Source organism: Anser brachyrhynchus (assembly GCF_964034855.1).
Source record: "Anser brachyrhynchus genome assembly, chromosome: 8".
NCBI lineage: Eukaryota > Metazoa > Chordata > Aves > Anseriformes > Anatidae > Anser > Anser brachyrhynchus.
Genome location: NC_137702.1, coordinates 19,353,517 through 19,371,654, shown reverse-complemented (window position 1 = coordinate 19,371,654; position 18,138 = coordinate 19,353,517). Strand labels below are relative to the sequence as shown.

The 18,138-nt window shown below is 38.8% G+C and overlaps 1 protein-coding gene across 3 annotated transcripts in view; it reads left to right on the top strand.

The window, feature by feature from the left end:
* BRINP3 (BMP/retinoic acid inducible neural specific 3) overlaps positions 1-18,138 on the top strand; it is a 245,326-nt gene that overhangs the window by 167,198 nt on the left and 59,990 nt on the right. For all 3 annotated transcript variants that reach the window (XM_080602066.1, XM_080602067.1, XM_080602068.1), the window contains exon 6: positions 2,653-2,889. In XM_080602066.1, coding sequence (XP_080458192.1) covers positions 2,653-2,889 — 237 coding nt within the window. The remainder of the gene's footprint in view (positions 1-2,652; positions 2,890-18,138) is intronic.

Genomic DNA, 18,138 nt, shown 5'->3' with positions numbered 1-18,138 from the left:
GCTGATTAGGCACCTAAACATTTTTGAAAGTGAACCTCTAGGGCCCTTAGGCACCTAAACATTTTTGAGAGTGAACCTCTAGGGCCCTTAGTAGTTATTGTTTTTTTGTTTCAGTTACGCAAATGTAACATGAACAACTTTTTATTATTATTTTGAAAACAGACTAATTCTCTTTAATTTATGTTTTTGTGTATACCTGTGTATATACAAGGAGAGAAGAATATGGTTCTCAGTTTGCTGTTACAGGTATCTTCACAATTATTTCTAGCTGTAAAAAAATTTAGTATTGGTTCATATCTCAGTTGGACATATAGTATGAAGTTGTTGCTGATTATTAAGATTGTCTGTCACGGAAAGATTATCTTGTCTAATACATGCATTTTTTTTTTTGGTTGTTTTTTTTGGGGGGGGGGAGGGGGAGGAGGGAGGAGAGGGTTGTTTTTTGCCTTTCCTTTCTCTTTCCAGAAGGTGAGAATAGGTTTAAAACCATTAAATTAAACAATGATTTCACTAACGATATATATATATAATTTTTATTTTTAAAAATAACTTGTCATTTTCACTGAAATGCAATGAAATATCTCCTGAAAAAAAAAAAAAAAAAAACAAACATTTTTTAATGGTCTCCAGCATTTGCACGTTTCTCAGTTAAAATTTGGAAATCAATCCTCTCATCGGTCAGAGAGCAGTTTTACACATGCCATTAGATTGTCATAAGAAATTTAGTGTCAGAACTGCTTAGACTATTTCATGCTTACCGTGTAGGAATTGAACAAGGTGGGATTGCTTATCTGGGCTTTCTTTTACTTTCATAATACCAAGGGTTTTCACAAATATACCGCTACATTAAAAAGTATACTCAAGAGTTTTACAAGAGTTATACAAGTTTTGATACCGCAAGAGTTTTACAAGTTTTGATATGATGCAGAAGAAAGCACAAACAGAACCGGTTTTAGCAATATTATCATGCATTTGAATATGGCTTTCTACTTGGAAAGGTCATAAAATTATTGTTGAAGATATTTTTTTTATTTACCTCAAAATTAGGAATAAATCTCTATGAAATTGTCCAAGTACCTTTTATCATAAATAAACAATTAATATACCGAGAAGTTACTTGGCCTACAAATAAGCCCCACTTCCAGAAAAATTATTTTTACTTCAGAATATAGCTACGTGTAATAAATCAAAAATCTGCTGTGCGTGTTTTTTGTTTGTTTGTTTGTTTCTGATTGTTTGACTACTGTTGTAGCTAAAGGACTGATGGGTACAATTAATTTACAATGCTTCTATAGAAAATACTCATTCCCATCAGTGAAATCATGTTAACAGTGGCCAAAATTTTCAGATGAATAAACTTCTGGTCACAGATATTCTGAATTTTTGATTTCCCTGCTCTGTGGTTCTGATACATCTGAACCACATACATTCTGATACATGTGAAACATGATTTTATAAGGCTTCTGCCTGTCATGACAGGGTAAAGTGTGAAAATACTTTGCAAAGGGATTTGGGGCATAGCATGTTAGTTTTTTAAACAACATGGTAGCTAGATCTTGCATCCCTTCTCCATGCTAAAGCTTTAGTCGATTTAAGAATGAATTCTGTTTCTTAGGGTTTTATAGCCCTACCCACACATCCAGCTGACTGTCTCTTAGCATTTTGAAATCCTTTAGGAGCATAAACATCTATTTGATAACACCTGATTTGAGCTAATTCCAATGTATATTGTATTCAGAGGACTTTCTGTGGTGATGGATGAGGTCCCATCCTGCAAAGTCTGCTTAAAGTACTGAAAGATGAAATAGGGGTAAACCACATTATAAATGCATGCACTCAAAAAAATCAATAACAAAATTGATGTTTATCTGATTTTGCTCAAACTGACACACTTACTGGTCATAATGAATCATTGTACACATATTTTTGCAATACCTTGCTGAAAATAAGCCATTATGTATTGATGTTTTACAAAATGAAATATTTTTAAAATTTTATTTTCTTAAAGTTTCCTACAGTTCAATTTTCTGATTATTCTTAGTTTATGTCTACAGAATCATGGAGAAATAACCAGAGTAATTTAGACATTTCTGTATTTCAGGCGTACCTACTTATGTCAAAGCCAACATGGAAAACAAGTCCAATACAGAATGGAAATGTTTGTCTTCAAACCTCTCTTTTTCTGGTTATACAACCTCTTTACTCTCATTGTTGTCTTTCAAAGCTGCTTTCCATCCAGCACTCTCAGAATTTGTATTAGCTGCACAGTATCAGTATTGCAATTCATCTGCATGCTTCCTTACTGAAAAGCTCCTACAGCTGAGTCTGTAAAAGAAAAAAGAAATTACACTAGTATACAATGTGAGGAATACAAGTTACTATCTACTGGAATGGATGTTCCATAATGAGACAGGAGCGTAAGGTATATATCTGAAATTAATTCTTAGGTAAGGAAATACATGACATGGTGCAAATGCTAGACATATATGTAAATTGTCCTAAGTAAATGAAATAGTTTATTTTTGTAGCTTATTATTAGCTTTTTATTTATTTATTTATTTATTTATTACCATGTTATATAGGTATGGGAAATAGCTTGACTTGAATATACATTTGGGTTTTATAATACAGTACTTACTCTGTTTCCTTCAGGTCTTCAGGTCATCCTCCCTGAGTATCTTCAAGAACATTTTGTCCAGGCAGCTCTGAGCTATATTGCCTGCAATTCAGAGGGGGAGTTCATTTGCAAGGACAATGACTGCTGGTGTCAGTGTGGCCCCAAATTCCCAGAGTGCAACTGTCCCTACATGGACATTCAAGCCATGGAAGAAAATCTGCTCCGCATAAGTGAAACTTGGAATGCATACAACAGTGAATTTGAAGAATCTGGTGAGATGTTTTATAAGATTTTTGTCTGTTTGGCTCTGTATTATAAATAGTATTTATACAACAGGCTACATCTGAAGTATCCAGAATGGTTCACAGATCTAAAGCTAAACATCCTGGATCTCAGTCTTAATTATTAAAACATTCTGATAAGAAGTGCTTTTATCACATCATGTTGATTAGTTTGTGTAATTACATTAGAGTTTAAGCAGGCTGTGTTTGAGTATGCATCTGTTATACTTTGTGGAGTCCATGGCTGTGAGGACTTGGTCCCTACTGGAGCAAGAATTGTGCTGGAGCAAGTAGAAAGCAAATCAAACGGGGAACAAAGTCAGGTTGCGTACACTTGACACAGGTATTCTGAATTTTTATTTTGTAATACTGCTGAAACAACTGTTTCATTTCACATCCATTTTGCTGTGTTGGGTCGGAGTTGTACTTCCTTTTTATCTCATACCTCCAGAGATGCCAAGGGACAGAGAGAGCATAGCCTGCCTTTGATTTACCAAATAGTTAATAGTTATCCCAGTGTAGTTGATAACTTGTATCTTCACGTGATTTCTGCTTACACTGGGCCTATCCATGTTGCCACTACAGCAAGTTTATACCACATTAGTTTTCTCTAAAGCATCAAGGTTTGTTTCATACATCATTTCATCTGTCCTGATCTTCAGAATTTCCAGTCCCTTAGAGAATGAGAACCACAGGTAAAATCAGCTTCTGAACAACTGTTTTCACTCAATGATATCAGTAACAGCTGCCTAGCCAGATGGTGGGAAAAGTAAGAGATCTAAGCAGATCTGGGAAAAATCACCAAGAAAAAAGATAAATGGGGGAGATAAGGAAAAAGCAGAAACCATAGTGTGAAAAGAGTTGTACTGGAGGAAGAGGATGAGTAAGTGGTGGAGAGGGGCAAAATGACTAAGCATTTCAGCATTTCAGCAGTAAGTGTTTCAGCTCCCTGAAATTCTTGCATACTAATGCGCTTAGTATGGGTAACAAACAGGAATAACTGGAGATCTGCATGTGGTCACAAGGCTACGATCTCATTGCAATCACAGAGACAAGGTGGGATAGCTCATATGACTGGAATGCTGTCATGGAAGGCTGCGCGCTTTTTAGAAAAGACTGGCCAGGAAGGCGAGGTGGTGGAGTTGCTCTTTACAAGAGAACAGAAGAGAACAGCAAGAGAACAAAAGAACGCAGTTCTCTCACAGGAGAACAACTGGAATGCGTGGAGCTCTGCCCAGGGCTGAACAAAGAGCGAGTTGAGCTCTTACGGGTAAGGATTAAAGGGCAGGCTACCACGGCTGACACTGTTGTGGGTATTTGCTACAGGCCACCTGATCAGGAAGTGGAGGTAGATGAAGCCTTCTTCAGACAGCTCCCAGTAGCCTCTCAGTTACAAGCCGTGGTTCTCATGGGGGACTTCAACCACCCTGATATCTGCTGGGAAGATCACACAGCTAGGCACACAGAGTCCAGGAGGTTCCTGCAGTGCATTGATGACAACTTTTTTTGGCACAGTTGGTGGAGAAGCCAACAAGGAGGGGTGTGTTGCTGGACCTTGTACTAACAAATGAAGAAGGACTAGTTGGAGATGTGAAGGTAGGGGGCAGCCCCTTAGCTTCAGTGACTATGATATGGTGGAGTTCAGGATCTTATGAGGAGGAAGCAGGGCAAAATGTAAGGTTGAGAACCTGGACTTCAGGAGAGCAAGGTTTAACCTCCTCAGGGATCTACTTGGAAAAATTCCGTGGGTTAGGACCCTGGAAGGAAGGGGGGGGTCCAAGATAGCTGCTCAATATTGAGGTATCACTTCCTCCAAGCTCAAGATTGGTGCATCCCTTTGAGCAAGAAGGCAAGTAAAGTGGGCAGGAGACCTGCATGGATGAGCAGGGAGCTCCTGGCAAAGCTCAGACAGAAAAAGGAAGTTTACAGCATGTAGAAAAAGGGACAGGACACCTGGGAGGAATATGGGGACACTGTCAGAGTATGCAGGGATGTGACACGGAAGGCTAAGGCCCGTTTAGAATTAGGTCTGGCAAGGGATGTCAAGGACAACAAGAAGGGCTTCTTCAAATGCATCGGTAGAAAAGGAAAACAGGAAAATGTGGGCCCCCTGTTGAATGGGGCAGGTGTCCTGGTGACAAATGCTATGGAGAAGGCAGAGTTGCTGAATGCCTTTTTTGCTTCAGTCTTTACTGCTAAGATCAGTCCTCAGAAATTTCAGACCCTGGAGACAAGAGAGGAAGTCTGGAGAAAGGAGGACTTTCCCATGGTCAAAGAAGATTGGGTTAGAGATCAGCTAAGCAAATTTGACATCCACAAATCATTGGGCCCCAATGGACTGCACCCATGGGTGCTGAGGGAGCTGGCTGATGTTATTGTTAGGCCACCCTCCATCATCTTTGAAAGGTCGTGGAGAACAGGAGAGGTGCCTGAGGACTGGAAGAGAGCCAATATCATGCCAGTCATCAGAAAAGGCAAGAAGGAGGACCCAGGCAACTACAGGCCAGTCAGCCTCACCTCCGTCCCTGGAAAGGTGATGGAACAGCTCATCTTGGGGGTCATCTCCAAGCATGTGGAGGACAAGAAGGTGATCAGAAATAGCCAGCATGGATTCACCACGGGGAAGTCATGTTTGACCAATCTGATAGCCTTCTATGATGTGATGACTAGTTGTGCAGTTGAGGGGAGAGCAGTGGATGTGGCCTACCTTGACTTCAGCAAGGCTTTTGACACTGCCTTCCATAACATTCTCATAAACAAGCTCAGGAAGCGCGGCTTGGATGAGTGGACAGTGAGGTGGATTGGCAATTGGCTGGATGACAGAGCTCAGAGAGTTGTGCTTAGTGGTGCAAAATCTAGTTGGAGGCCTGAGGCTAGCATTGTCCTCCAGGGGTCAGTACTGGGTTCAGTATTGTTCAACTTATTCATCAATGACCTGGATGATGGAACCGAGTGCACCCTCAGCAAGTTTGCTGATGACACAAAGCTCAGAGGAGTGGCTGATACCCCAGGGGGCTGTGCTGCCATTCAGAAGGACCTTGACAGGCTGGAGGGTTGGGCCTAGAGGAACATTCAACAAGGGCAAGTGCGGGATCCTGCACCTGGGAAGGAATAACCCCAAACACCAGTACAGGCTGGGCGCTGACCTGCTGGAGAGCAGCTCTGCAGAGAGGGACCTGGGAGTCCTGGTGGACAGCAGGCTGACCATGAGTCAGCAGTGTGCCATCGTGGCCAAGACGGCCAATGATATCCTGGGGTGCATTCGGAAGAGTGTTGCCAGCAGGCCAGGGGAAGTGATCCTTCCCCTCTACTCAGCCCTGGTGAGGCCACACCTGGAGTGTTGTGTCCAGTTCTGGGGTCCCCATTACAAAAGGGCCATGCAACTACTGGAGTAAGTTCAGAGGATCTCTATGAAGATGATCAGAGGACTGGAGCACCTGTTGTATGAGGACAGGCTGAAAGAGCTGGGCCTGTTTACCCTGGAAAAGAGAAGACTGAGGGGAGACCTCATTAATGTATAAAAATCTCTGAGCGGAAGGTGTCGAGAGGATGGAGCCAGTCTCTTTTCAGTTGTGCCCAGTGACAGGATGAGAGGCAACGGGTACAAACTGAAGCACAGGAAGTTCCGGCTCAATACGAGGGGGTACTTCTTTACCGTGAGGGTGACAGAGCACTGGAACAGGTTGCCCAGAAAGGTTGTGGAGTCTCCTTCTCTGGAGATATTCAAAACCCGCCTGGATGCCATCCTGTGTAATGTGCTCTAGTCAATCTTGCTCAGCAGGGGAGTTGGACTAGATGATCTTCAGAAGTCCCTTCATCTCTGCCCATTCTGTGATTCTGTGATTCTGTGACTACTCAGTGATCATGGGAAGAGTAGGGGAGAAAAGAAATATCAATACAATAATTAACTGTAAACAATACGTTATCAATGTTCTTTTTATTTTTACATTCGCTGTTTTGTTGTTAAAGAAATTAAAAAATTTCTAAAGACCCTATATCAGTTACGTATTCAGTACTTTAACTGTTAGTGAGACTTGATGTCTGCATCTCAGTCTGCTTTTGAAGATCTCAGGTCTTGTTCCACGCTCCGGTCTTACTCTTGACATGAGAACACCAGATCGTTCTTTCTGAGAACATTTCTGCCTGGAAATTATATAAAATGAATTATAAAATTAAAAAAAATATAAGTACTGATTATAAAAGCATGAAATTATATTTCATGTTGTGTACATAAAAGCAGCATTTTGTCAACGGCTACTTTAACACCCTTATGCATTTCTGGATTCATATCATTTACTGCTTTGCAAACTCGGATGAGTGTATTGACTCTACTGAAGGACACAGATTTGTTTATCAAATTTTGTCCTGTTTAATCAGGATGAAATCTTATTCAATAACTGAAGAATTTCGTTTGATGGTACCTACTTAGCAGCAATTTTAGTTACCTGAAAATACTGGTTATACGCATATTGGAACCTGTGGAGAATTCTTATGGCAAGATCTACAGGGACATCAAATAACTTACAAGTTAGAATAGTTCGTTGTCAGACACAAGTAGTCCTATATTCAGGACTGAGCCATGATTGTCAGGAGGCAAACAGGTAAGAGTTAAATTCTATGCTTTTAAAAAACTTAGAAATTTTATCTTTTTATCTTTTCTCTTTATCTTTTTAGCTATGTGAATAACTAACATGAAAACTTTACCTACATATACCAATTAGGTTATTGCTAGTAATTACGTTAACTAATAAACTGTGAAATATGATTTATCGGTATCATTAAGCCATATGCCACATGTACATTTAAGCCCTTGAATTATTTTTAATCTAATAAATATATAAAGCATCATGTCTACATCTCATATGTAGCTTAGAAAATCTCTGTTCCTACTTATAAACAATTTTGCATAAGAAACCTTGTTCAGCACTTGGGACTGCACTTTGTTAAAGAAGAGTTGTCATGTGAACATTTGACATATAATGTAGTCATGGTTCATTCAATCTTCCTGTATAAATCATATGTCACCACCTGAAATGCTTGTCTAGTACTGTCACACATAATCTGTAAGCATTTCCAGCAACAGTGATTACTGGGAGATTATTCTGAAAAAATTAGACCTTTCCTTGTGAAAACTTTAAATTATGAACAATAATATACCTGCAATATCTGATTCATGTTAACTGCGTGTTCTGAGAACAAAAGTGACTTACTAGACAAAATTAATGTTTTAAATAGATATTCTGTAGCTTTGCTGAGGGAAGTACATCCTTCAGGTTTTGTCTAATCAATGTAAGTAAGCCTTTGGGGTAAGAGTATGTTATGTTATTTTATTGAAATCAATTTAGAATAAAAATAAATTAGCTAGACAAGAATAGGGAAAAGGATGTCTAGATTGTTTAAGAATTTGGAATCTGAGTGCAGGACAGTAAGTACGGGACAATCCATTGCACTAACTACTGGCCTATATAGCCTATGGCAAACTGCAGAGGAATAAATGGATTAATTCCATACTTTTACACTTATTACGAGGTTATACGGAACTCCAGATGCACATAAAGTTAAATACAAGTGTATTTACTTCCTAACTTTCCTGTGACCCTAACCCTTCCTTACTTTACATATAACAAAATAATTCTCTGAATTCAGAGACAATTTTTTCCCCAGATAAAGACCTATAAAACTTACTGGGTTCTCTTGAGGTCATGCAGTTTATCTGTGGACGGAATTTAGCCTAAAGAGGAAGTAAATAGTCTATTTAAAATTGCTTATTTGCAGTCAGTGTTATCATTTTTTTCTGTCTGTTTTGTCCTGTTTGATCAGGATGAAATCTTATTCAATAACTGAAGAATTTCGTTTGATGGTACCTACTTAGCAGCAATTTTAGTTACCTGAAAATACTGGTTATACGCATATTGGAATCTGTTTTTCTGTCTATTCCTCTGAGGAATAGATTTTTTAATAGATTTTTTAAAGTGAAAAATGGCAGTTCTTTAGTGCCTAATTCCCATTTAAAATCAATGGGTAGCTAGATTTAGTTTGTATATTTGAAACTCTCCATCTGAATCTCCAGAAAGAAAGAAAGAAAAAAAAAAAAAAAGGCAGGAAAGAAGGCAGGCAGGAAGGCAGGCAGGAAGGAAGGAAGAAAGGAAAGATGACTGTTTTCTAGGGCTTACTGCTCTCTTCCAAATTAGCCAGTTTACAATATTACTTTGACTTTTAAATCATGAGATGCAAAAGAAAAATGTGTGTACATAGTTAAAAGTCAAAGGTCTTGTACATTACAATTAAAACTGCATAAAGGTGAAAATTTAGTATGACCACTCTGCATACAAGTTCAACCACAGTGAGTAATCATGTAAGGTGAATGGAAAATTGGGTGAAATGAAAGCATGTATGACGTCAAAGATTTTTGCCTGCTTTTCTTTTAAGATGACTCTGGTCTACAGTTTGGGTTTTCTGGTAGGGACAATTCTCTTTTGAGCAACTAAGATTGATATAGATTAGACAACTAATTACAATTCCTGTTTGGAATGTATCATTAATTGTTACTTGCTGATTTCATTTCACTCAGGCTCTCCTGGCATCTTATAACAATTCAAATCTCATTTCGGAGGACACATGGCAATAGGTTTATCTCACAGTAAATTTGGATGGCTTTTTCATCTCTTTAGTTGCCCTCCAGAAATACTTGATCACTATCAGATCAATGAGTTTATATAACCTTGTAATATCAGGATATGTACTAAGTTCTCTCTCAAGGAAATGACAGGAGCTACTTTAAATTGTTTACTATGAGCCATCTGTTTATTCCTTATCATATCTTGTAGCCTTCAAACTTAGCTACTACCCTTGCAAGATGAGCAGCTATTTCCTTATTGAAAATTCATCCTAAAACTGTTCAATCTTTATTAAAAGATTTCATTAGTTTTTTGAGGCCTTTGGATGCATTAATGTGTTAGCAAAGTTCTCTCTGAGAACATTGTTCCAAGAAACTGTGTTCTTACACTATATCATCTAAGCATGACCTAAAAACCTCTAATGGAATCAAGCAGAGTTTTCTTTATCCTTTGTTTGTCTGCGTGAAATTATCATTTCACAAGAATTTGTAGCCTAAAAGGAGAACTAGATAAACTAGTTGACCTTTAATCAAAAACTGCTAAGTTTCACTGAGATCCCAGAATATGAAGTCCAGTTATGTTAGTTAGATTAAGGCACTGCAATCTTCACTTGTACACCTATAGTCCTGCCCTATGTGGGGTAGGGCAGGACTATATCCCTTTTCAATGTGTTGCTCGTTTCAGGTTGTCACTTACTCCTGTATCCCTACCTATTTTACTCCTTTTGTTAGGACAATGTACAGTTCCCCCTCCTACTCCACCTGCTCTGTAAACTTAATCTTTCCCATTCAGGAAAAATGTTTGATCTAAACAATCAACTGCTAATTAGTTTCACACAGTAAAGCGTGTCAGAAGATTACTTAGGAATATTCCCAAATTTTAAAACTATGTAGGACTCTAAAAGCTTTTCGTTACAAGATGTATGTGACGCTGTTAGTGAACATGTACTCGTTGTACATTGCTGATTTTGCAAGTCTGGAGACTCTTTTTAGCAAGACTTACCAATGCAAAGAAGCAAATTCTAACATGTCATCTTATCATCTTATAGAAATCATGATACGCTGCTCTAAAATGGATGGAAGGCATGAATATCCATCCACATGCTCTGGATTCTGATAGCAGGGATAAGAATATTATCATGCATTGTCTGTACCAAAGACCAATCTGGGTGTGGTAGGCTGCTGAGTACCTTTTGAAATCTGGCCACTTCATTCAAATAATTTAAATGGTATCAATTTTCTTTTAAGGTGGTTTGTCCAGTGTCATCTAAAAGAAATGTTAGCACTCCATTTTGTAACTTCCTTTCATTTCATTTAAACTAAAAACATCTATTAAAATAAATAAGGACATAGATGATGGGGTTGTTAAAGGCATAGAAGATGGCTAAAGTTTATTTTAATAATTTCTTTTCTTCTATCGCTAACATTTATGAGTCCTTCTGAAATCATCAAAGAAAAATCTGCTATCCAAGCATTTATTTTCACATAGCTCACACACAATGGCAGTTTTCTGCCTATCCATTGCATGTTTCCCAAGTGTTTAGCAGTTGATTTTTTTTTTCTTTCCTCAAAAGCAAGAAAATCTCTTTTGGAATAGTTCCTTAAAAGACAAGGGATAAGGAGATGTGCAACAATTACAAAGCATATTTTAAAAGTAATGTGCTTTGAAATTGAGAATTTATTCTTTCAAACATTCAGTAAAAATACAAAATACATTGGAAGGAAATAGTATGCCTACAACAATTTAAAAAGATGTCTTCATAGAATCATGGTTTGGGTTGGAAGGAAACTTAAAGATCATCTAATTCCAGCCCACCCGCTATGGAGGGTTGAACCCCCCCCCCCCTAGACCAGGTTGCTCAAAGCCCCATCCAGCCTGGCCTTGAACACCTCCAGGGATGTGGCATCAACAATTTCTCTGGGCAACCTGTTCCAGTGCCTCACCACCCTCTGAGTGAAGAATTTCTTCCCTATATCTAATCTAAATCTACCCTCTTTCAATTTAAAGCCATTTCCCCTTGTCCTATTAGGGCTATGCCATTGTAAAAAGTCCTTCCCCAGCTTTCTTGTAGGCCCCCTGTACTGGAAGGCTCCTATAAGGTCACCCTGGAGCCTTCTCTTCTCCAGGCTTAACAACCCCAACTCCCTCAGCCTGTCTTCATAGGAGAGGTGCTCCAGTCCTCTGATCATCATTGTGGCCCTCTTCTGTACACTTACTCCAACAGATCCATGTCCTTCTTGTGTTGGGGGCCCCAGAGCTGAACAAAGTGCTCCAGGTGGGGTCTCTTAAGACCAGAGTAGAGTTGGGGAGTCACCTCCCTCAGCCTTCTGGCCATGCTGCTATTGATGCAGTCCGGGATATGTTTGGCTTTCTGGGCTGCCAGCACATATTGTCAGCTCATGTTGAGCTTCTCATCAACCAACTCCCCCAGGTTCTTCTCCACCAGGCTACTGTCCGTCAATTCTCCATTTTTCATCCCAGCCTATGTTTGTGCTTGGGGTTGCCCCGGCCTAGATGCAGGACCTTGAACTTGGCCTCATGATGTTAGCAGAACCCCACCTCTCAAGCATGTCCAGGTCCTTCTGGATGGCATCCTTTCCCTTCAGTGTGACAACCACACCAGACAGCTTGGTGTTGCTGGTAAACTTGCTGAGGGTGCACTCAGTGCCACTGTCCATGTTGCTGACAAAGGTATTAAACAGTGCCGGTCCCAATACTGACCATGGCTGAACATCACCCATCCCTGGTCTTCACTTGGACATTGAGCCATTGACCACAACTCTTGGAGTTTGACCATCTAGCCAACTCATTATCCATTGAGTGGTTGTTCTGTCAAATCCATGTTTCTCCAATTCAGATAGAAGGATGTTGTGCAGGGCAGTGTCAGATGCTTTGCATAAGTCCAGTTAGTTCTCCATTAGTGCTGTAACCCCAACATAGAAGGTCAAGATGTTTTTGGGGCATGATTTGCCCTTAGTGAAGCCATGTTGGCTGTCAATAATTACCTCTCTATTTTCTATGTGCCTTAGCAGAGTTTCCAGGAGGATATGCTCCATGACCTTGACAGGCACAGAGATGAAACTGACAGGCCTGTAGTTCCCTGTGTCTTCCTTTTTTCCCTTTTTAAAAATGTGGGTTATGTTTCTCCTCTTCCAGTCACTGCGAACTTCACCAGACTGCCACGATTTCTCAAATGTGATAGATAGTGTCTTAGCAACTTCCCAGGTAACTGGGTCACCTTCCACTTCTGGAGAAGGCCCACTTTTTCCCTACTCTTCCTTTTATCATCAATGTATCTGTAGAAGCTTTTCTTATTGACCTTGATGTCCCTGGACAAATTTAATTCTAAATGGGCTTTGGCTTTCCTAACCTGATCGCTGGCTGCTCAGACAATTTCTCTGTATCCTTCCCAGGCTATCTGTCTTTGCTTCTACCCTCTGTAGGCTTCCCAGGAGCTCCTTGTTCATCCATGAAGACCTCATGGTATTTTTGCCCAACTTTGTCTTTGTTGGGATGCATCACCCCTGAGCTTGGAGGAGGTGATCCTTGACTATTAACCACCTTTCTTGGGCCCCTCTTCCCTCCAGGGCTTTGTCCTATGGTACTCCACCAAGCAGATCCCTGAAAAGGCTAATGCCTGCTCTCTCAAAGTCCAGGGTGGTGAGCTTACTGTGCTCCCTCCTCACTGCCCCAAGGATCTTGAACTCTACCATTTCATGGTCACTGCAGCCAAGGTTGCCCTTGGGTTTCACATTCCCCACCAGTCTCTCCTTGATGGTGAGAGTGAGGTCCAGCATAGCACCTCTCCTTGTATCACTTGGAGAAGGAAGTGACCATTGACACATTTCAGGAATCTCCTGGATTGCTTATGCCCTGTTGTGTTGCCCTGCCAACAGGCGATGAGATGGTTGAAGTCCCCCATGAGGACCAAGGCTTGTGAATGTGAGGCTGCTCCTATCTGTCTATAGAGGGCCTCACTCACTTGGTCTGTAGAAGATCCCCACTATAATGTCACCTGTCCCTGCCCTCCCTTTAATCCTAACACATCATCTCTCTGTCAGCTCCTCAGCTATCCCCAGGAAGAGCTCCATGCACTCCAGCTGCTCATTGACATTGAGGGGGATATCCTCTCCTCATCTCCACTGCCTGTATATATATATATATATATATATATATACACTGAAAGAAAACAGATACAAAAAAAGCCAGTTAAATAAAATGTAAAGTTATATCTGAGAGTGTAGTGCTAAAGACAGAAATCTTTGACATCCGGTTAACAGAATACATTATGATGAGAGCTAATAAAAAATCCAAAACTTCAAGAAAAATGTAAGCCCAAGTGTAAGACAAAGTAAACCTGAGGGAAAGAAGTTTGCATCATAAGATAAATAATAGATTTTTTCATTTTTTTCATAAAATGTTGTTAGGTGACATTTTGAAATCATCTTAATTTTGAATTATTTTAATATCACCCAGTAATGCGTTAAGGAATGCTACCAGTGTCGGTAATGTGGCTCATTCTTTCTCTTCCTCTCCATCACACAAACTCTTTAAAACTTTACAGTGATTATACTGTGTCAGATTCTTTATGTTGGATGACTCCAGCAAGTCTGAAATTAATGTGTGATGTTTAACACTAACAATCCCTCCATTTAGTCAGGAGACTCTAATATAATTTTGTTTGCCATCCCAATAAGCCACTGATTTTTCTATTCCCCAGTGCAAGTTCTTTCTAAAACTGCTTTAGCAAAAATGTGCATTGTGGAATTTCTTTTTATTGCTTCTTGCTATCTTCAAATCAGTCACCTAGCTGACAAGTAAAAAAGGTAATTTTTCCCATCTGCCAAGCTTGCAGATTCACTACATTGTGGATACCTCAGCCTGGGTTCTGGACTTCTCACTTACTACCAGCAGGAATAACAACCCTAAGATCCAAACAGTGCCCTCAATAACTCATGTGTAAACTACTGTGATGATACTTAAGTTTTTTAAAGGTTTAATTTAGGAATGTCAGATCAAACATAGGTATTGCTATATATACATTCTGATCAGAAGAAACTTCTTGCAATTATAATAGAAGAAAGGTGCCCAGACTGACTTTGAGGCTCTGTGTTGAGATTCCAATTCTTAAAAAATAACATTGTGAGCTGCATAGGTTTGATTTTGCATTACAGACAGGCAGTAAATATAAAGTTCCACACTGCCATTTACAGTGAAAACAATATCCACTTAAAGTTCTCTCTTAACTGTGGTTCTGTGACATATTACTGCTTTTCCAGTTGCTGTATTTTAAGTCATACGCATGTAGCATAAGCTACAAAAAATAAACCTGAAATTAAAATGGAATACTGAAGGATTTCTTCTGTTTATAAAAGCAGCAGATTTCATCTTGCTCTCTAATAAGCTTAATTTTTATTGATTCAGGAGAGAGAATGTACCTGTCAAAAGGTCTTTGCAATCTCATCTTACATGACACATATAAGGCATAATTGCACAGGTCATTTTGGTAGCACAGTCTGCCTTTCTGTTGACCAGAATAGACCAATTGCAATGCAAAGTGAGTCTCATTTGAAATCTTAATAGAAAGACTCCTTGTGGAATGTCTCAAAAGACTCACTGGCAGTTGAAGGTGCTTTTTAATCACTGAGAATAAAGACTTCAATCAATATGGTTCAAACTATTTGCCCCAGAGCACTAGAGCAGTGGTTTTCTTCAAAACAGCGTTCACAGCCTCAGGCTCAAGGCCAAGAAAATTTAGCCTCCTGAGTTCCTAACATAATTATTGTTTTCTCTATTATCTTGCAAAGGTGTTAATTTGCCTCCCAGTAATTAACTTCCCTATGTGGTTGTCAGGAAGTTTAATCGATATACCAAGCTGTCATTCCTTCTGAGACTGATACTCCCCACCTCACCCCTGCAGAGGTGTCACTGTTTTAATAAAATTAACAGGTGGGATGTGCAGAATTTCTTCAGAGAGTCAATATCTAAATTGTTCATCTCTGATTCAAAAAATGAGGATATGGCCCATCAGGTCCTGTCAATATAATTGCCTCTATTTCAAACCTAGAAGCATTATATACCTCTTGCTTAAGCAGCACCTGGCAAATCAACCTATTAAAGATTTGCACAGTATTTGCATTCTCAGACACTTTAAATGTTGTGATGATATAGTAATAAGAGGAGGAGCAGAAGGGTTGATCTAATACAATTCTACTTATGTCCACCATGTACAGGACATAATGTAATTCACTTCAAAGCTGGTGACAAACTCGTTCCTGGTGGAATTCCAATCTTCTCTGGCATCTTTGGACTTTATTAAGAGGGATGTCACTCCATGGTCTCACTTTTCTTGTAGGCAATGTTGTCTATTCTGATTGTCTATTCTGATTTGTAGCTTCTTAAATCTTTTTTTTTTTTTTTTGTAACAGCTTAACATTGATTATTTACTTCAGTGCAAGAACATTTTCAGTTCAACTCATTCTCTTTCCTGAACTATCCTTCTGTGACATATTTATGTGTTTATTTGCTTAAACCAGATTTCAAGGTGTAGGAGTTATCAACATGGCCAAGAACAAGAAAGGTAGCTTTTGGGGATGACAAAAGTTATGCCGAAATCTACACATAAGAATTATGTCCTATGCATTATGTGCATTTACAGTACTATAGAATGATAATAGCTAGCACTAGATAGAAATTGGAATGTCCATGCTGCAGGAATATTTGTATAACAAAAAAACTATTAAAATGATCAAAATGTTCACAAAGAAATCCAAAATAACCCATGATTCAAAACAGATATATTTCTTGAGATTTTTTTTTTTGTTTGCAATTAATTGCAAACAAACAATTGCAAAGAATGCCCAATGGAAGGGTAGTGATATGAACAATTTGAAAGGAGCAATTATTCAAAATCACACCAAAAAGAATAACAGGACGAAGGAAAGATCCTTTATAAGTTGGGATTTACAGAGACGGCTGTTGGAGTTCACCTTGTGGGTTTCTGAAAAGCGAATTCACAGTCAAAGTCACATTTAGACTGAGAATAAGATATCAGTCTTTTCTTAATTACAGGAAATCTGGGCCCTTTCTGCTCTCAGCAGAGTAGGGAAAATTATCTGCTGCCTAGTAAAACCTCAGAATTTCTCCTTGATTTGCAGGATGATATTCTAACTATACTGACACCTTTAACTCTACAAAGTTTTCCTTTTTATCTGTGCACCAAGAGGGGTTTGTAACGGGAGTATCTAGACTTTCCTGTTCCAGTAAAATTAGTTCCATTTTAACATTTGCATATGATTCCTAAGAAATTACACTAATGAAGGACCAGAGGATCTCTGTTCCCCACCAATCACACCTTTAACTGTGCTGATACTTACCCCCGTTATCTCCTCTTTGCAAAGCCTAGGGTTTAGAGTATCTATCCCTGCAGCAATCTTCAATTCAAAAAAGAAAGCCAACAGGAAGAACAAACAAACAGAAGCCCCTAGCCCACTACAAGAATCATAAAAATTTGCTTCTCTTGAGACTTGCAAAGCAGTTAGATTGTACCAGTTCAAACAGCCTCTCCAATATTAAATGTTGAGCTTCTCTCCTTCATATGCAGTCCATATTGCCAGAGCAGATAGATTTCATTCCTTATCTTTGTCCTTCAGAAAGTTCAAAAAAGAGTTAATTTACTTTGGAGAAGTAAGTGTTTTAATTATAGGGAAAGCTAAATGATTTATCCTTTAAATCTGGATAAACTGGAAAACTAGAGAAAAGGAAGGAAGGAAGGAAGGAAGGAAGGAAGGAAGGAAGGAAGGAAGGAAGGAAGGAAGGAAGGAAGGAAGGAAGGAAGGAAGGAAGGAAGGAAGGAAGGAAGGAAGGAAGAGAAAGAAAGAGAGAAAGAGAGAAAGAGAAAGAGAGAAAGAAAGAAAGAAAGAAAAAGAAAGAAAGAAAGAAAGAAAAAGAAAGAAAGAGAAAGAAAGAAAGAAAGAAAGAAAGAAAGAAAGAAAGAAAGAAAGAAAGAAAGAAAGAAAGAAAGAAAGAAAGAAAGAAAGAAAAAGAAAGAAAGAAAAGAAAAAGAAAGAGAAAGAGAAAGGAAAATAAAGAAAAGAAAAAGTTTACTTTTCCTATATTTTCTGTGAAGAAATAAGGTGGTTTTAAAGCCACAGTGTTATGCTTCCTTCAGTTGGATTAGTTTCAAACATATATTTCTTGGATCACAGCTGTTACTTCTCTGACAAATTAAGTAATGTATCACGAACAACTAAAATTCATTGCAACATAAAAACAAATATATGTTCATTTTAGTACTTTGTTTTCTCCAGGCTTTTGAATCACAGTGGGCTATTTTAAAAATCATATGTCTTTTATAAATCTCTTTAATAATATCTACACAATATTGAGGCAGCACTTTATTGAACAGCAACCGGATCCAACTGTTAGAAATGTAGGCCCTATTGCTTTTTATTCTCTCAGACACAGCTTTGTGGTTTGAGGTTTCAATTTGTAGCTGATGCTGGTATTTGACTTGCTGTAATATTTATTGCCCTGGTAACAATTAAAAACATTGTTATGGGAAAGTAATTATATTACTATGGTCATATTGTTAAGGAGAAACTTTTTTTTTTTTTTTTTTTTT